The 20,194-nt window shown below is 55.7% G+C and overlaps 1 protein-coding gene across 1 annotated transcript in view; it reads right to left on the reverse strand.

Moving 5' to 3' along the window:
* The window catches only part of LOC132213926 (protein Daple-like), a 135,968-nt gene that overhangs the window by 105,629 nt on the left and 10,145 nt on the right, over positions 1-20,194 (reverse strand). Inside the window, exons 10-18 of the mRNA XM_059660802.1 lie at positions 18,849-18,987; positions 14,070-14,207; positions 12,299-12,523; positions 12,062-12,253; positions 11,328-11,569; positions 8,311-8,453; positions 4,808-4,905; positions 3,689-3,778; positions 1,913-2,058 (exon numbers count right to left, since the gene is read on the reverse strand). Coding sequence (XP_059516785.1) covers positions 1,913-2,058; positions 3,689-3,778; positions 4,808-4,905; positions 8,311-8,453; positions 11,328-11,569; positions 12,062-12,253; positions 12,299-12,523; positions 14,070-14,207; positions 18,849-18,987 — 1,413 coding nt within the window. The remainder of the gene's footprint in view (positions 1-1,912; positions 2,059-3,688; positions 3,779-4,807; positions 4,906-8,310; positions 8,454-11,327; positions 11,570-12,061; positions 12,254-12,298; positions 12,524-14,069; positions 14,208-18,848; positions 18,988-20,194) is intronic.

The raw sequence follows: 20,194 nt of genomic DNA on the forward strand, positions 1-20,194 counted from the left end.
AAATCGTGCACCTATGGATGAGGACAGTGGGTGGGGAGTGAGGGCGGAGGGTGGGGCGGGAACTGGGAGGAGGGGAGTTATGGGGGGGAAAAAAGAGGAACAAATGTAATAATCTGAACAATAAAGATTTAATTAAAAAAAAATTTCTACATGTGACACAGCACCAGAGTAAAGTTAGGGTTTTTCAAAATGCTGACACACCGAGCTCTAAAGGTACGCCATCACTGGTCCAGGAGCCATGCACGCAGTGCTCGCTATACAGCGCCCCCCACTGGGCCGCCGGCGCCTGTCCAGTTCCTGCCTCTCCTCACCCATGTGGCCTTGACATCTCAGACCCCAGCTTTCCCTGCTTGAAAATGAGTCCTCGGCATCCAGGCAGCTGCTCAGGCTCCTTCAGTCAAGAAGGTGCCCAGGCCCCCTAATCCAAGGGCTTTCCCCCGAGTTCACCGCAAAGTGAGCACCCATGAGAAATGATCGCTTGCAAACCACTGGGTCCCTGTCCACGAACCTGCTCTGCTCCCAGCGCCCTCATTTCGGACTCTGTTCTTCTAGTCTGTGTTATTCTGTTCCCACAGTCGTCCCCTAGCCCCACAAACTCATGGCCTAGCTATCCCAGGGCTGGGGAAGACTCCGCTTGGAGCAGGCTCAGGAAGCCTGCCCACTCTCTGACCTCCTACAGACACTTTCTAATGCAAACCCATCACCAGATCATCCCCCAGGGTACCAGGTCCCTACTCTTCTAGTTTGCACCTGCCCAAGCTCTGCTGGTAATTTTTAGCAGCTGCGTTATAGAGAGCCCACTTCAGGGTACAAACTCTCACTTCTACCCCAAAAGTACAGTGAGGTTTTCCATGTCAACCATCCTTGGAAGGTGTTGAGCGCCCTGTAGATGAGCAGACGAATCTGGGAGAACAGTGAGCAGAATCGTCACCCTGGGGAGCTGGGACAGTGCCCCAGTGGTCACTGTGGCCATGTCCCTCTGTCCCACACTGGCCAGCCATTCCCGATCACAAGGAAGGACAGTCCCAGCAGCACAGCACCGAGGGGTGAAGACCACCCTGGACCCATAAGATGCATCTCAGATGACTTGACTTCCAAACCACAAGGTTTCCAGCACCAAGGCTCTTCCTCCTGCCCTCATTTCTGGCAGCTTCCTAGGCCCTGTACACCAGCATCCCTTAATCACCCACTTCCCAGTGAATCCGACTCATTAGCCAGGCATGGAAGCCTTCCACAGCTGAGCACTGCCTCCCCCAGCCTTCCTTCTTGCCCCACCTTCTTGCCCCTATCCCCCCACAAACACACTGGCCAGCCTTCTTCCCATCCATGTCAGCAGCAGAACCCCAACTCCTACCACTATGCTTCCTTCTACCTCCATGGTGCTCCTCAACGTCTGTGTGCACATAGCTCTGCTCACATCCCATCACTCCTACTGGTTCATGGAGACCAGGTAACTGGTTCTGTGCACTTTGCAGGGCCAGGCCTGTTGTCAAACACAATGTCCGCAGAGGGAGGACAGCCACTGCACACCAACAACCCACTCTGCTGCCCATTAAGGGAAAAACCGAAGCAGAAAGGACTCAGCCTGCGATCTGAAGTCCTTCCCTAGGGGCCTCTCTTCATTACTGTTGTATTTTTCAAAGTGAACTTGATCCCAAAAGAAGATTAAGAAGCGTCTGGCAGGGGGCAGTGTCTCTGAAAAGCCAACAAAGCCAACCGCCCCTATGTGCAGAAATCTAGAACCATTCCCGGGAAAACGAGAGAAGGATGTGCTGGTAGGATGGTCCGTCCCCTTGCCTGGGACACCAATGCACCCAGGGGTTCTCTGCTGCCCAGAATGGTGCGGTCTAGTCGTGGAGCTGGAAGCCACGACCCCTCTGTTGACGGGCGTCCGTCAGCCCACACCCCTCACACGTACAGCTGCTGCTCCTCCTGGTGCTGGTCCTTGTCCTCCACGTCCTCCTGGAGAAGCCTCTGGTTCTGCTCTTTCAGCCTTTGGATTTGGCTCTGCAGGTGATGGTTTTCTCCCTCCAAGTTGCCCTTGAGGCGGGAGACCAGCTAAAACACAGATGGACAATGTCTCAAACACCACATGCTCCCGTGATTCCACTGCTGGGAATCGACATCCAAAAGGAGAAAAAGGCCACGTGCACAAAGGTGGTCATTTTGGTATGATCTACGTCAGCTGGCATGACCAATACGGCCAATGCCATGGGGATGGCCAAGCCTTCTGCCGCTGCACCGTCCAATCAGGCAGCCACTGGCCACGTGTGGCTGCTGAGCACTGAAAACACAGCCAGTCTGAGCTGAGCCATAAGTGCAAAATATATAATAGGTTCTGAGGACTTAATAACAATTAAAAATAATGTAAAGTATCTCATTAATAAGCTGCCCGGTGTGTGTGTTTCTCAGTAGGTTGAGTGTCCCATTCACTAAGAAATCACCAGTGTAATTTCTGAGTTGTGGTGAGCCGGCACGGCCATGGCATACTCAGCCCCAGGCTGCCTTATGTGCCAGGCCAGCTCAGCCTGGTTCAGTGACCCTGAGAGGGGTCAGTGAAGGATTAAGAAAAGACAGCAAGAGAATGAAAGCTGGGTCTCAGTGGGATGCTGCTCCTCTGACATAGAGACAGCGCCAGCGTCCACAAGCCGTGTCTTTATTTTATAGCAGATGCCACGAGGCAAAGGAAGGGCGTGATCAAGATGTTGACAACATTCTCGTGGGTTTCAGTCCTACTCAACTACATGCACATGAACTCTATCACTCAGGCATGTGGGGCCACGTGTTCGGACCACAGGTTCAAGCTTACCACTGTAGCTGTTGGCTATAATTGTGCTGGGAAGGCTCTGCCCTCCAAGCTGGGCCTTGCACGTCGCAATGAGAGGACTGTGCCCTTTCATCAGTCCAAGGCTTGAACCTGTCCAAACACTGTAGCTGCGCCCCACACTGATCAAGGCACATGCCTGGGTTACTGGCTCCACTCCCCAGTAGAGGGCATGCAGGAGGCAGCTGATGGATGTTTCTCTCAAAAAAATCAATAAAAAATCATATTATTTTAAAAAATCTCATTAATAAGCTTTTGGGGTTACATGTGATATTTTAGATATAAGGGTTAAATAAAACAGACCCCTACATTAATCCCACCTGATTCCTCTTACTTTTTGAATATGGCTACTAGAAAGTTGTCTGAACACAAACACGCATGAAGCTGGACCTGAATTTTGGGCTGAGGCTGGCCAGCTCCTGCTCTAGAATATCATCGTGGTTGGTGTAGCAGGAAAGTCCCAAGCTTTGGCTTCAGACAAACGGGGTTCCAACCCGCTACTTCAGAGGGACAAGGATGGGAACCCCAGCTCACAAGATCATTGTGAGAATTAAATGAGATGACACAGAGAGCAGAGTGCTCAGTCGAGAGGATGGAGATGAAACGGTACTTGGATGCTTCCATGCACCTCCCCGACAAAAAGCAAATATCAGGTGAAAGGTGTTCTGTAGCACACCCCTGCCAGTCATGGTGTTCGTCCCAGTCAACTGCCTCTGGCTTCCTCTCTGCCTCTGAGTGACATTCACACACACCCTTTGAGCAGAGATGCCAATGAGGACCCATTCCCACCTGGCTGAGCCCAAGGCGTCAGCCCAGGGAACAGGCCCACCCAGGGTCCTGAGGCCCTCCAGCCCCAGGCCTCACCTGGCAGCGGTTGTCCAGCTCGGTCAGCGAGATGTCCGTGCTCTGAAGCTCCTCCCTCAGCCAGTTGCACTGGTTCTGCCAGCAGTTCACCTGCAGCTGCGTGTCGTTCAGGGAGGTTCGCAGCTTCTTGTTGTCTGTGAGCAGCTGGTCCTGCTTCCCCTTCAGCTCCTCATACCGGCCCTGCCAGCTGTTCACTTCCTGCTGCGTGTCATTCAGGGACAGTTGCAGCTCCTTGTTGTCTGTGAGCAGCTCCTTGGTGAGGGCATACAGCACCTTGGTGAGGGTGTACAGCTCCTTGTTGAGGGCGTACAGCTCCTCTTGCTCTGCCTTCAGCCCCTCGTACTGGGCCTGCCAGTGGTTCACCTCCAGCTGCGTGTTGTCCAGGGAGGTTTGCAGCTTCTTGCTGTGAGTCTGCAGCTCCTCCTGCTGCCCCTTCAGCTCCTTGTACCGGGCCTGCCAGCTGTTCACTTCCCGCTGCGTGTCATTCAGGGACAGTTGCAGCTCCTTGTTGTCTGTGAGCAGCTCCTTGTATTCTGTGAGCAGCTCATTGGCGTCAGCCTGCAGCTCCTTGTTGAGAGCGTACAGCTCCTCTAGCTCCGCCTTCAGCCCCTCACACTGGGCCTGCCAGTGGTTCACCTCCAGTTCCCTTTCATGAAGGGAGGTTTGCAGCTCACTGGCGTGGGTCTGCAGCTCCTTGGTGAGTGTGTGCATCTCCTCTTGCTCCCCCTTGAGCCTCTCATACTGGGCCTGCCAGTGGTTCACCTCCAGCTCCCTTTCATGAAGGGAGGTTTGCAGCTCACTGGCGTGGGTCTGCAGCTCCTTGGTGAGTGTGTGCATCTCCTCTTGCTCCCCCTTCAGCCCATTGTACCGGGCCTGCCAGTGGTTTACCACCAGCTCCCTTTCATGAAGGGAGGTTTGCAGCTCACTGGCGTGGGTCTGCAGCTCCTTGGTGAGTGTGTGCATCTCCTCTTGCTCCCCCTTCAGCCCATTGTACCGGGCCTGCCAGTGGTTTACCTCCAGCTGCCTTTCATGAAGGGAGGTTTGCAGCTCCTTGTTGTCTGTGAGCAGCTCTTCCTGCTCCTTCCTCAGGCAGTTGCACTGGGCCTGCCAGCAGTTCACCTGCAGCTGGGTGTCGTTCAGGGAGGTCTGCAGCTTCTTAGTGTGGGTCTGCAGCTCCTCCTGCTCCCCCTTCAGCTGCTGGTGCAGGGAATTGGCCCCAGGGGTAGAGAGACACAAGGCCAAGGGCTGAGGCGCACTCCCAGGCACTGTCCCAGTTGTGCAACCTTAATCAAAACTGCAACCTCTCTGGGCCTCAGTTTTTTTCATGTGTTAATGAAGGGTTGAACAAAATCAGCGGTTTTCAAACTCTGTTCATTGGGGTTCGAGGAGGCTACCCCAGGTACCCCACTGCCAGCTGGGGTAGAACGACAGGCAGGCTCGGACACCACGGCAACAGAGCATCCCTGTTAAAGTCCTTTCTATCTGAGGCTTTGGCACATCTGCCTACTTGGAAAAAGGGTTCTTTGATTCAAACATTTAAACACTGAATCAGAACATTACTGCTCTAAGACTCTATGTCTATATCCAGCTCTTCTCCCCAATTCCAAGCCCCTTTCTAATTTCAACTACTGAGATAAATAAAATAGAAGATTCTGGAGTGTTACCTATATCCACTTAAATCATCATCATCATCATCATCATCATCATCATCATCATTACCTGGGATTCCTTGGGGTAGATTATACCAAAAAAGATCATATGACCAGAGGCTCATGGACTCAATGTGAACACAGGTGTGTGAAGTTTGGCCCACACAGCTTTTTAATTTTTTTTTAACATTTACTTATTTTATTCTATTTTATTTCATTTTAAAGTGTGTATGATTTTATTAATTGATGTCTCTCCAATAAAGACAACTAAAAAAAATCTAAACTAATAAAAGAGAAAAATGGTAATTGGCATATGACGATACCCTTTTCATTGGCTAATCAGGGCTATATGCAAATTAACTGCCAACTAAGATTGGCAGTTAACTGCCAACAAGATGGAGGTTAATTTGCATATGTAGGCACAATGCAGGGAGGCGAAAGGGAAAGCAGGAAGAAGCCCCCTGCCACTGACAGTGATCAGAAACCCAGCGGGGAGCTAAGAGCTGGGGGGCAGGGCAAAGGCGGCCCTGGGGCCGCCTTTGCCCTGCCCCCCAGCCATGATCGGAGAATCAGGCGCCTTTGCCGCCCTGGCCAGTGATAGCAGGAAGTAGGGGTGGAGCCAGTGATGGGAGCTGGGCACGGTCGAAGCTGGCAGTCCCGGGAGCTAGGGGTCCCTTGCCTGGGCCTAAAGCGGAGCCCACGATCGCGGGGCTGCTGCAGCTGCGGGTCCCCGCTGCCCGACCCGGACGCCTCAGGCCTGGTCAAGGGGCCAATCCGGTGATTGGTGATTGGAGGGTGATGAGGGTCAACTCCTCTGGCTGAGGCATCAGGCCTGGGCGGGGGGCTGAGCCAGGGATTGGGGGGATATGATGGTCCCCTTGCCCAGGCCTGAAGCCTGGGTCAGAGGCGTCAGGCTTGGGCGGGGGCTAGAGCAAGCGATCAGAGGGAGATGGGGGTCCCCTGCCCAGGCATGATTCCTGGGCCAGAGGCCTCAGGCCTGGGCAGGGGCCAGAGCCAGTGATTGGGGGGAGATGGGGGTCCCCTGTCCAAGCCTGACACCTCTGGTGGAGGCGTCAGGCCTGGGCAAGGGGCCGATCAGGTGATCAGAGGGTGATGGGGGTCTACACCTCTGGCTGAGGCATCAGGCCTGGGCAAGGGGCAGAGCCAGCAATCGGAGGGGCCTGGGGGTCCCCTGCCCAGGCCTGATGTCTGGGCCAGAGGCATCAGGCCTGGGCTGGGGGCAGAACCAGTGATGGGGGGAAATGAGGGTCCCCTGCCCAGGCCTGACGCCTCTGTCAGAGGCGTCAGGCCTGGGCAAGGGGCCAATCCTGCGATTGGAGGGTGATGGGGGTCAACGCCTGAGGGCTCCCAGTATGTGAGAGGGGGAAGGCTGGGCTGAGGGACACTCCCCCCCCCCCCACACACACACCCAGTGCACGAATTTCGTGCACCGGGCCCCTAGTAAAATAACATAAAAAAGAAACAGAACAAGATAAAAAGATTCGCCATTGTGGTCCTGTGAATACTCGCGGGTTAGGTTTAAGGGTCCCTGGCCTCAAATATGTCTCCAGGTCCTCCCATTCCTCTGTCCTGCCCAAAAAAGCAGATTTAATAAAAAACACAAACAAAACAAAAAAATAATTACTGTATCAGCATTCCAAACTTTTAAGGTACCCATCAACATTCAGATATCTTTTAAGGTACCCATCAACATTCAGATATCTTCTTCTCAGGGAAAAAAAACAACAAAAAAACAAACAGAAACAAAAACAAAAAACAACAACAAACATACAGAAGGAAGACCTGGCAGCCCCGCCTGCCTCCCAGCTGACAGCCTCTATAGCTGGGCTGTATTCTCCACCAGGGCCTGGTCTATTGCTGACTCTCCTGCCCCACCTGCTGGACCTGCCCGGCCACTGCAGGCAGCTGAGTTTACTCAGGGCTGTAGGAAGGAAGGGTTCATATGGTCACGCCTCTGGGTTGAGGCAAGACTTGGATTCGAATCCTGCCTGTGTCACTAACTAGGAGCATTGACCTTGAACAAGTTGTTTAATCTCCCTGAGCCTGTTTCCTCCTCTGTTGCTGTGGACTTTTTAAAGGATAACAATAGCTCAGTCAACTCTTGTGATTCACAGTATAATGTTCTGCCCAACCACGTGAACCCTGAATTAGTGAGTACTGAAACTATTCCCACCGGTTCCTGGGAGTCTCTGGTCACATTTTGTCAGCTCATCAAGACATAAAGACGCCTCGTGTAATACACTCAGAGCCAACAGCACCATACCTGGGCCCGAATGACCCTTGTGTGCCACTCGAATATTCCCCGTGAGGCCCAGCGCAGCCTTGCACTTGGGAACACTAGACAACACTTCAACACTCCATTTGGGGGCCATTTCAAACAGCGAAATCGCCTCCAAAGCACACAAAATAGAACACCATGGCACTCAGTGGCCCATGAAGAGGACGCTGGTAGGTGAGAGCTGAAACAAGTCTGGGGTCAAAGGCCTTGTTCAACCTCAGCTGCAAATGTGCACATCAGGCAACTCCAGTATCTCCCACTCTGGGCACGTCCATGACAGGCCACGGGCACTGATTTGGGGGTCACCAGTGCATTTCAGCCAGGATGTGAATTCACAAATGGGAATGCGTGAATGCTGAGGACCACGCCCCCTCCCTCATGGGATCGCTGGTGTGAGAGGATGCAGGTACCCCTGCCCGACAGTCATCAGCATCATAACTGTGGGAGGGGAGACTGTCCAAACCGAGACAATGCCCCATCCCAGCTGCCGAGTCCTTCCTTCCAGCCACCAGCTGGAGACCCCTTTACCTTGTTCCCACCAGCTGCTTCCAGGGCAGGGTTGGTAAAAATGCACCATCACCAGGGGTCTCACTTGAGCTCAGCTCAGCGGGTGCTGAGTGAGTGGGTCTGAATGGCATCCCGGCAGAGGCGCTGCAGGGGGCCTGGTGGTTACCTGTCCAGCTCTCGCTGCAGCCTCTGGTTCTCCTCGGCGGCCATGGTGCTCGTCCTCTGCTCCTGCTGCAGAGCCTCCCGCTCGGTGGTCAAGAGAGTCCCCAGCTGCTCCAGCGCCGCCTTATGTTGGAGCTGGTCCTTGTATCTGTTGAAGGGAAACACACCCGCTAGGAATGGAAACCCAGGGAGACCTCAAAGCCTGGGTGAGCGGCTTCTCTCTGCAGAGCTGAGGGAGAGGGGGATCCGCGTGGGACAGGGCTGGACAGAGAGAGGGGACAGTCACTGGGCCACCTCCGGGGGTCTCCTCCAGCACAGGAGGCAAGTCCTCCCTCCTCCCACCCGACGTGTCTCCATGGTCCCTTCCAGTCCCTGTCAAAGCAGCCTCCCTCCTTCATCCCACTGGGAACAAAACCACTGTTTTATGAACTCCACGCCCTTCTCAAAGAAACCACTGCAAACACAGCAGAATTCCACCGCCCATAACAGCTGATCCCCCTCAATGGGCCCTGGGTGAGCCCTCCGCCCGAGCTCAGGAACACGACTCTTCTTGCTCTGATCCAGGCAGCTTGGGGGCCAGAGTCTTGCCTGGTGGGGCCCAAGCAGCCATCATGGGCAACTGCACACCCTCATGGCTCCTCAAGGCACCCCCAGTCCAGCCCTTGCCCTCGCTCTCCCACAGGCTCCCCCTCAGCTGGGGCTTTTATTTCCTTCCTGTCTCAGTCTGCAGAGGGTCCCACACAGTCTCTCCGGAGGGCAGCAGAGCACAAGAGGGAGCCCCTGACCAGCCCCAGGCTGTTCCTCCTCCTGCAGGAACCTTCCCTGTTCAGGTGACTCAGGGGCCTCCCCAGGTCCTAGGTGGAGACTGAGTCATCACCTTTCAATCTTCCCCAGGCAGGCAAAACCCTTTCCAGACCCCCTTCCTGAGGTGTCCACACCCAGAGACAGGCTGACAGAGTCCACCCAAGTTCCAGGGTTTCAGCCCCTGCCTGCAGCCCTCCATCCAAGCCCACCCCATATCAGCTGTACTTGTACCATCTGCCTGGAGCCAAGACTTGTGCGGACTCAGACACACACACACCTGCTTGGTCGGCTGTTGGAAGACAAACATTCCTTCCTGTGGCCTTTAGCCACAAGTGGAGGCTGCCCAGACATGGGTAATGGAAGGTGGGGGTGATGGCTCTGCTGGGCTTTCAGGGCGGCGATCTTTCTCATCCAGGTTTGACAAGCAGGGCTATGGACCATTAGGGTCCCCACCTCCTGCTTCCCTGTTGTGTCTTGGAAAAGCACAGGATCAAGCATATCGCAACCATCAGTAACCACCCTCCTGCAGGGCAGAAACTGCGAGTGCTTCTCCCCACTGAATCCTGGGTACGAGGCTTGACACCCAGTGCATGTGCACCAGGGGAAGGAAGGAGCGAGTGTCTCAGTCAAGTGTCAGGTGAAATGAATACAGAGCCCCCGGCCTGTGTTCCAGGCACCTCCTCCTCTAACCTGCAGCCCTGCTGCAGACACACCAAGGGCCTCCAGCTATCTGTCCAACCAGCAAAAACCACTGAATCACACAGTAGGTCCACCAAGCAAGGAGTCATAGACAGAGCAATGAACTCCTCCCTCAGACCAGTCAAATGCCACCTGTACAAACCTTCCCATGTTAACAGCCATAAGAATATATCCACACGGTTATCATTGAGGGGAGGGCCCGCAGCACCTGGTGAGGGGTGGGCACCACAGGAGGCTCCCATCAGTAGTCAGCTGGGTGCATTCAAACCATGTTAGACAGCACCAGGCGCCCAGTGGGTGCTCACTAAGCATCTCGTGAACACAGGATGGGTGCGGAGGAGGCAGAGATGGAGATGCCAAGAGTCAGAAGATGCTCATTCTGGCTGGAAGAAACGAGAGTCTGATAGGAGCAGACATCTCGGCACCCCCGAAGGATGGGCATCTGGGTGGAGAAAGGGGTGGAAGGCTCTGGGGAGAGTCCACAGGAAGCACTGGGTGAGTGTGTAAATGTATGTCATCTCCCCCAAGTTCATGCAGCAGCAGGCGCCCTCCGCAGGCACTGCAGGCTCAGTGCCCTCCTGGTCCCTGTGATGCCAAATCCCTGCACCTCAGCTGCTCCCAGGGAGCCCCAGCCTTTGCCTAGCATCTTGCTGAGGCAGAGGCCTGGGAAGAACTCAGCAGGGACAACTCACAAGCACAGGAAGTGGACAGCTCCCTCCTGGGCTGCTCCAAGTGTGGGAGAGCCTCTCTTTAGTGCATCTCTCCCTCTCTCTCCCCACCACATTGGAGTCCTCTGTACATCTCACTTCCCCCAGGCTCTGGGTCCCGGTGCACCTGCTGGGGCCATTGCAATCAGGGATCTGCCTGGCAGGAGCTCAGACGAAGTTGGCTGACAACATGCACACAAAGCCCTGATTTTGAAAAAGTGCAAAGTTAAGATTTATGCATTTAAGGTACATCAATTTTACCTTAAAAAGGTATATGGAGAGTCAGAGGTAAAGGTGACATGAGAATGGCAGAGTACTGATAATGCTGCTGCAGGTGAGGGGAACACGGGGTTTTCACTATACTAGTCTGTACACGTCCATATATTCAAAACTTTCCAAAATTAAAAGTAAAAAAAGAAAATCAGAAGTGCAGACTTTGAGACTTGGACAGGGAAAAGGCCTGGGGAGCTAGATAAGGCACGCCCCTGAAAATTGGCAGCTGTGGTGACTTCTCCTCCTGGTCCTTGGTTTGGAGAGGAAAGGAAGAGGGGGTAGGAATCCCCCAGGAGCTGGGACCCCAATGCTGACACCTGGTTTCCCTGAGCCGGGATTAGTGGGCACACCCTTCTCCCCTGGGGGACCCTCCTGCCCCTCAGTCTCCAGCCACACCAACTCCACATCGCTGAGGGTGAAGGTGGATTTACTTCTCTTCACTGTGAAGCAGCGGGACCAGAGGAAACATGAGGGGCCAGAGTGAAGGGGGGACAGGAGCCCGGGGAGCCTGTCCATCACCCCCAGCCGCAGGCACCCACCTGTCACTGAGAGCCTTGCTCTCCAGCTTCAGGGTCCGACTCAGCAGTGTCTTCTGGCGGCGGTACTTGTCCAGAAGGGCCTCGTGCTCCCTAGTCAGGCGCTCGTGGAGCGCGCCCAGGCACGCGTGTTCCTGCTGCAGGGCCTTGTGGGCTGCCGCCAGCGGCTGGTGCTGGAGCTGCGTGTTCTGCTCTGTGAGCGCAGTGAGCGAGGCGCTCTGGGAGCTCAGAGTGGAATTTTCCACCTGCCGGGAGGGAGAAGGGGATGATGCCTCACCAGGTGCAGGCCCAGGGGGACCACAGACTCCGGATCCCCACGTCCCCACACGGAGTGAGGGGCCAAGAGCAGGTCAAGTGTCGACACCAAAATAGCAGGACCCTCAGGAGAGGCAGCACCCAGCCATGCTGAGGACAGTTCTCCCTGCACTCAAGGAGCTGCTCTGGGAAGGCCCACGGCAGAAACGGACTGCCCCATGGGCCTAAGCTTAGTCCTGGGCCCCTCTCTGCACATGTGACCTTTCTTGGCAATTTGTGCCCTTTCTCTGGATAAGCTCCATGTGTACCCTCTCTGATCACTTTGAAAAGTGCATGGAAAATCAGTGAGGACATAGAGAACCTGAACAGCACTACCAACCCATTTCTCCAATATTTACACAACACCCATCCAACCGAATTCAAGCCACCAGAAAGTTGACCGGGGAGGAATCCGTCCTAACTCATTCTGAGGCCAGAATTACCCTGGTGTCCAGCTGCTTGTCCTGCTCCAGGTCCTCGGGCTGCAGGGTGTCCAGAGACGTCTGCAGCCTCTGGTTCTCCAGCAACAGGTCCGGGCTCTCCCGCTCGAGGGCGTGGACCCTCTCGGGGGCTGTCATCAGGGCGCTGACCTCCATGGCCAGCTTCTCGATCTCCTCCTGCAGGCGATGCAGCTCCTGCTCCAGCTTCTGTGTCCGCACCACGTGCTCCTTCACCCGCACCTTCCTGTGCTCCAGCTCCTGTGCCTGCGCCGCCTGTGCCTTCACCTGCTCCAGGTCCCGGCACAGCTGCCGCCGCTCCCACTCCATCATGGTCACTTTCCTTTTGGTGTCCGTCACCGTCTGGAGGAGCACTTTTTTCTTAGTCTTCTGGCCCTTCATGCGGGCCTTGCTGCTGGTCTGTGAACTATCCCGCAGTGAACGCACCAGTTGTTTAAGATCCTTGAACTGCAGGAAAACACAATGGAAATGACACAGGCGTGATTTCGGTCCAAATTGGAGACCTAAAGTGTAGGCCTGAAATGCCCATTTCATCATGGACCCAAAGGACGTCTTAACGTTTCCCAAAGGCCTAATATGGACAGAAGGTGAAGGCACGGAGATCCCCACCCAGACAGTTCCAGTCTAAACACTTTCACAGAAGCCAAATGACTTAGAAACAAAAACCACATCTTCTTTTAAACAATGAAAGTGATTTCCTTGGTGCTTTTTACCCTGGTTCACAGTGGCTCGAGAGCTGACCGCCCACCTCTGTGGCCGCCCCTCACGCCACTCTCCCCTGCAGACATTGCACATGATCTTCGCTCTGCTGTGAATGCTCACCTGCCTCCACCCGCGGCCTCCAGCATCACTGGCTCCTTCTCATCCTCCAGGGCTCAGTGTGATTGACAGCTCCTCAGGGAAGCCCTGCACCATGATTCTAAATGTCCTCCACCTAATAAGACTCTCCCTGGACCCACGTATATTCCCTCAATAGCACACATCTCAAGTCACCTGTCGTTCCACCTCCTAGACTGGAAGCCATATTGGGGGAGGGTAGATGCATGCCTCTTAAGTCTACACAGCACCTCCCCAAGCCCCTTTTCTGCAATACTAGAGAGGCTGAAGAACTCAAGTACCTGATACCCAGCCTCCCTTGCAGCTAGGGTTAGTCATGTGTCAGGTGTGGCCAATGAGATGTCCACAGAGGATCCCGGGAGGCCTTCCCTCTGTCTCTTCACACTCCACATTCTTCCTGCCCACTTCTTGGTGAGGTACTACAGTCACTGCCAAGACTGGCAGAGCAGGAAGACAGAAGCCTGGTTTCTGGGTGGCGTCCCTGAGCCGCTGCCCCAGCACTGAGCTGCCTACCCTAGGACTTCCTGTGGGGTGAGGCAGGTCGACCCTGGAGGTTATCCAGGGCTCTGAGTGTGAAGCTGGACATTTGAAGGGGGATATTTTTCCTACGGGCTGTCCCATGAGCTGCAGGACATTTAGCAGCATTCTGGCCTCTCCCACCACAGCCTGGAGCACAGCCAGGAGCACCTCCCCACTCTTCCCCCAAGTCATGACAATCATGAACAAGATGGCCAGTGATCTCCAGCCAGTGTGGGTCAATGCTTGAGCATCAACCTATGAACCAGGAGGTCACGGTTCGATTACCGGTCAGGGCACATGTTCAGGTTGCTGGTTCAATCCCAGTAGGTGGCATGCAGGAGGCAGCCGATCAATGATTCTCTCTCATCATTGATGTTTTTATCCCTCTCTCCTTCTCCCTTCCCCTCTGAAATAAATAAAAAATAGATTGAAAAAACAAAAAGATTGCCAGTGTCCCTGGGAAGCAATATCTGTCCCCGCGCCCCTGCTGTGGCTGGAATTGCTGGTGTGAGCTGCAGCTGAGGGAAGAGACTGGTAACCCGGGAATCACTGCTGGATTCCCAGGACAGCCTATGGTCCTGGACTCTCCCTCTTGTAGGCAGGGGCGCCAGGGGAGGCATGGCGCTGGAGGGCCTACCTCCTGGGCTTCCTCAGCCTTCAGGGTCTCGATGTCACGGAGCAGCTGTTCTCTCTCCTCCACCAGCTCCTCACAGAGAGTCGCCAGATCCCGGCTGGTCTGCTTTTCTCTTTCCATCTGGACTTGCCAGTCTTCAATCTGCGGAGCCAAAGACCCAGCCCGTGCAAAAGTCCGTTTCAGGGAGTGAACTGTGTTTTAAAGCAAACCCGAAACCTGTCAGCCCCACGGAACACTTTATCAGGCCTTTTCTCAAGGGAAACCTTCTTGCCCATTTCCTGGGGAGGTACATCAGCCACTGCCAAGGCTGCAGAGCAGGAAGGGAGAAGCCTGGCTCCTGGGTGGCGTCCCTGAGCCGCTGCCCAGGTCAGGTCTAGTTGTGCAGTGAGCTCCCCATACCCTGGACCATCACCTCTCAGCCCATGGTGTACACTTCCAGCTCATGGTAGAGAAAAAGGCCATGGACACCCATCGGTCAGCTTCCCTCCCAGCTTTCCACTGCTCACTCTCAATGCTTCCGTCTTAGGCCGTGTCCACTACTGTCCTGAGGGTTAGGCCACATTCCTGGGCCAGCAGCCACCACTGGATGTCCTACAGGGACTTCACCCAGTTGGTGACATTCCTATTCATCCAGCTGCTCTCAGGGGTCCTCTGCTATCTCTCTCCCTCCTCTCCCCTCCAAGTAAATGGACCACCAAGGCCTGTCCTCATTCCCCATGTGGCTCCCCCTCCACACCCCACTGCTGCCCAGGCCAGACCAGCTCCGTCCTGCCTGGACGACTGCCCAATCAGCGGCCCGACATGGAGCTCTTCTGCGGGAACCACCAGTGCCCACTCCCTGAACATGAACTGCCTGGACCTGCACGTCCCACACTCTGTGCCTGACACCTGAACACCGTGATGGATGCAGATTCAGACTCAGGGTGGGCCCTGAGGTGCGACTCTCAGGCGAGGCCCGTGCTGCTGTCCCTTCACACTGACAACAAACTCATGACCACAGGGGACAGGAAGAGGGTCATTCCCTGCTAAGGATGTGACTGTGAGCAGGTGTCCTTAACTGACAGTGCCAGCAAGCAGCAGGCATGGGCGCCAGCTTCTGTCAGGGTGACATGCTCAGCTCACACCTGGCAGGGGGCAGGTACAACAAGAGCTGACCCCTCCTGAGAGCGCCAGGCCCCTCCCACCCTCAGAGCTTCTGACATGGTCATTCTGGGCTGGGGCCCAAGAGCCTGCATTTGACTTTTGACCCTGATGCTGGTTTGGGATGATGGCTCTAAAGCTAAAACAGAGGAGCCCCACGATCCAGATCAGGTGGCTCTCAGAGCTTTTAGACACCTGAGACCTCAGGCCACTGACTAGAACCTCTGGGGGCAGGACCTTCAGACACCCTGCAACCCAGTGAGCAGCAGGACCGAGAGCTGGCTCCATTCACCGGGCTGGGGGTGGCCTGGTACAGGCAGGTTGACAAACTCCTGGAAGGATCGCTGCTCTAATGCCAGCTCTGCCTACTTTTCCTGGGCCGAGGCCGCCCTGCCTTTATCTCACAGGTCTGGGCACTGTCTCCAGACTCCTAGGAAGTATCAGGCAGGGAGCTTCTTCCCCATGAGGGGGAGGGCCAGGCACAGTGGGGCTCATATCCGTGCCCTCACAGCACCCTGTGGGCACACCCAGCCCCCTGTCCCAACATGGGGAACCGAGGACGGGGCAGCCCCACCCAGCCAGGGTCAACAGCAAAAGGCGCTGCAAGGAGCTATGTGTCTGAGTCTTTCTCACAAGTGAGAACACCTTTCTTCTCCTTCCTGATCGCTGCCTCACTTCCTAGCACCAGGTCTGGGCTCAGCAGGAAGCAGGCATCTGCCCTGATGGCAGCGCCTGCTCTGGAGCTGGCCCTGAGGGGGAAGGCCCTGCACAGCTGTCAATCCCCCTCATTCAGAGAAGGACACCAGCCCAGGGAGTCCAGTGATCTGCCCAGAGCCCCACAGTGAGGATGCGGCAGAGCCAAACACACCGCAGTGGGCCGACCCCAGGCCTGCTCTCTCAGACGGGGCCTGGGGTGTGTGCCCCCCAACCTCCTGCCTTGTTCACCCCCCTCCCTGTCTTACTGTTAATCCTTCTCCCTGCTGCCCCCCATCTGTCCCAGTGAAAGGAATGTTATGTCCAACCTTTGCATATCTGGCATGGCTGCTTCTTGTCTGAAGCTGTGATTGCCCCATGCCCCCCCAGCACCCCCCACCCGCTGGACACCCCCATCTTTCTCTGCTTCTGTTTGCCATGGAACTGGAACTCTCACTCCTGTCCTTCCCTGAAGGCCCTCCCTTCCCCTAGGGCAGCGGTTCTCAACCTGTGGGTCGCGCACAATGAAAATACATCCTGCATATCAGATATTTACATTACGATTCATAACAGTAGAAGAACTACAGTTATGAAGTAGCAATGAACATGATTTTATGGTTGGGGGTCACCACAACATGAGGAGCTGTATTAAAGGGTCACGGCATTAGGAAGGTTGAGAACCACTCTGAGAGCTCACTGGGCGGAGATGGTTTCCTGTCTTCCTCAAAGCACCAGGCTTGGGCCGCGGGCTCCTGTGTGGAGGCTCCAGGTGCCCAGAGCACGTGGGTGCCAGGGGCCTGCCATCAGCCCCTGTGCTGCGCTTGTGTTCCCACGATAGGCCCCAAAGGGCTGCCCTCTTCCTAAGAGGAATGCAGTCTGAGGATGTCAGTGCCAAGTGAGGGTGGGGGGCGCACCCTCTCTAAGGTCCACAGAAAGGTCATGAGTTACAGGGAAGGACGTGAACTTCGGGAACTAAGGTTTACACAGACCGAAGGGAGCCTACATCCTGGGCGACACTGGGTGGTGGGAGAGCCGAGCTGGCACTGGGGGCCTGGGACTCCAAGCCGCCTGTCCTGGCTGACCCTGGTCCCTTCTTCTCAGACACCTCCCAGAGGGCCACGTTGTCTGGACTTGTCCAAGATGGGCCTGTCCTGGCTCCAGGGAGGTCAATGTCAGGCCACGTCCCCTGTGGTTTTTAGCTGATGGCCCAGATGCACCATCGATCCAACATTAGGGAGGACCCATGATGCAGCCAGGCCCCAGCGGGCTGAGCAGGACAGGGAGGAGAGCAGAAGGGCCGCCTTCGCAGGGCTCCTGGCAGCAAACAAGGGACAGTGCTAGTCTGGGAACTGTGGCCCCTCCCTCCCACCAGGGGCTCAGAGCCAAGACAGGTCTCTGAGGGCTGTGGCAGGACTGCCCTGGGGTCCTACAGGGAACTGATCAGGAGAGGAAGTGGGGATGGGACCCGAGAGACAGGGCTAAGGAGTCATGTGGGGAGGCGGCAGCCACCACCTGTCCTGTGTGTGCGGAGGAGGGACCAGAGTCGACGCCGAGGGCAGGAGAAGCATCAGAGATCATTTCTCAGCCCTGCGGGGAGCTGGGCCAGAGGCTACAGCGCAGGCCTCTGCAGCTCACCCCTGAGGACCCGCCCCATTGGAGGTTCTCATCTTTCTAAAGGTCAAGCCTTTCTATGTCGGCAGAGGTTGAGCTGCCATTTACAGAGACATTCACTGTGCCCGCCCACATGAATCTAAAACCCAGGCTGTCTGGTGGCTTTCCCTGAGCTGCGCTGCACAGAGTGACGCGGTACGAGGAGGGCCTTCCTCCGGGCCCCCAGGGAGAGGACACGCTGCTTGGCCGCTGCTCTGCTGCGAGGCGCACGGAGCCTCAAAGGACGAGAAGCCTGAGTCACGGAACCTCGGACGCCCCACGAGAGGCCTGGAGAAACCACTGCACAGGAGGAGGGGCGGTCCCAGCCTCACCCAGAGATGAAGTTCCAGCAGAGTTGTGACCAGCGGCACCCAGGTCTCCGGTCTGCAGCTCACGTCCCTTCCATTGCCAGGGCAGCCTCAGCAAATGAAGCTGGCAGGACCCCTGGGCCGGTCGGGACAGACACCCAGACACCTGAAAGCACCAGTCCTGCCAGGTGGTCAGCAAGCAAGAGTGACCTTGCGCCTTCCTCACCCGGAATCCGGGCACCCGTCAAGGTGTGCTCAGAGCCCGTGACGCAGCTGTGTCACCCGTGTTGGCTACATGGACTGAGGCCCTCTGACCCAGAATGAGCAGCACAGGGAGGCCGTCACTAGCTTCTCAGGGCCCTTCTTGCCATGTGAATGGGGTCCTGGTAACTGTAGGATGAACCTGGCTGGTAAGCCTGTCTGTCCTCCCAGATGTCTGTTCTACTGTGCTACTGGGAAGACCTGGTTTGTCCAGAAAGGCAATGCAGTCCAGCCATCTCCTCTTCCTCATCCTCTCGACCGAAAGGAGAGAGTGGGCACTGCGCTCCTGTCACCAGCAGCCAAGCCCTGAAACGGCCCATCCATGGTCTCCACACGGGAGCGAGTCTTCCATCGCTGCTTCTCTCCCGGGCCCGCCTGATGGTTTCTAACAGGGCGCTGCTCTCCTTCCATGAGGCATTCACCACGGGATGGACCCTCTGCCTGCACTAACTCACACCATCCTCACCACACCTACTGGTGGGTGCATCGCTAACCCCATTTCACAGATGAGGGCAACGAGGCACACAGAGGTCCATCGTGTGCGGTCTCACTGCTGCAGGGACTCCTCATGCTGCCTCGTGACGCCTCTCCAGGAGGCCTCCTGTCCCCCTACCATAACAGTGGCTGCACTGGACTTTGCCTGTCCCCCAACTGTGCATGCTCACCGACACCTGGGTGCTCCCCCTGGCCACTTTCATGCCTGTATGTTCTGGACACCACCCACGGGTACCTGCTTTCTGAGCTGCTGGTTCTCCTTCTCCAGCTCCTGGCGCTGGAGGCTGCTCTCCTGCAGGGCCAGGGAGGCGTGGCGCAGCCCCTGGACGGTGTCATGGAGGCTCTGCTTCTCCTTGTCCAGCTTCAGGAAGCAGCTGGAGGCTGAAGAGCAAAGTGGAGTCAGAGCCCATATTCCAGGGGCCTCAGCTTCTGCTCTCTGCCCCCGGCGCTGAGAAAGCCATTACCCTGAGCCCTAGGCTTGAGGGTCTGGGATGGTCAGCTGGGTGCCCTTCCTTTTTCCCAGGGCGCTGTTGCTGTCTGCACCTGAGGGTTCCTCGGGCGGTTATGGCCCCTCTGCTGGCTCAGCTGGGTTTGTTAGGGGAGCAAGCAGAGCTTAAGAAGAAAGCAGGTGATGGTAGAGAGGAGCCAATGCAAACGTTCAAGACAGTGGAATTGCTGGCACCACTTTCTGCCACATTTTAACCTGACCGTCAAGCCAAGGATTTCAGAGACTAACGGAGATGGCAAAGAGAGTGAGCTCTCTGTGCCAGACTCAGAGTGGTGGGAATCCAGGTGGCTCAGCCGAGGGTGTAGCGGGGACACGATCATTGACCGCATGTCTGTGGGTGGAAGAGGCTATGGGGCGCATATGCCCAGTACTCGCCATCTCTGGGTAAGGTCCTTCAGTCAGAGATTTCATTTTGTACTTTCACAGTTGCATTGAAAGAGAATGAGACAGTGTATCCAAATTGCTTTTAAAATTCTAAGTGAGATGAAAACATAAGGTAGAAAAAGGCAATGTCCTCCTTTGCTTTTAAACAGCTTCAATGCGGAACAGAAAGGGAGCACAGACCTGAGAAGAATGGGAGTTCGTGGCCCCTCCCTGCCGCCAGCAGGTGTGTGACTTTGGGAAAGTCCCGGGGCTTGTTCAGGAGGAAAACATGACTGTCTGAGGGGTCAGGGTTGTTCCCTCGCCTGTCTCTCCAGGCCACACACTCAGCTCTGGGAGCCTTATCACACTGTACTGCTAGTAGGGCTGCTCACGAGCACCCCAAGAATCAGAGCAATGGGTATCTTTGGATAAGACAAGGGCGAGGAGAACAGCGATCCTTTGTTGGCGCCCCGTGGGCCAGGCACAGCCTAATGCTTCACTGCCTCCTCTCACAAGATACCCATAGCAATCCTGTGAGGCAGCTTCATTACCCCCATTTTTCAGATAAGAAAACTGAGGTGCAGAAGAGGTCACCTGGCTAACACGTATAGGAGCCAGGACTTTAAACCAGGCCTTTCTGACTCAAGAAGCCACCACCCCAACCACACAAAGTACGTTCACGCTTTGTTCGTGAGCTGCCAGCTGAGCAG

Source organism: Myotis daubentonii, chromosome 12 (assembly GCF_963259705.1).
Source record: "Myotis daubentonii chromosome 12, mMyoDau2.1, whole genome shotgun sequence".
NCBI classification, from domain to species: Eukaryota; Metazoa; Chordata; class Mammalia; order Chiroptera; family Vespertilionidae; genus Myotis; species Myotis daubentonii.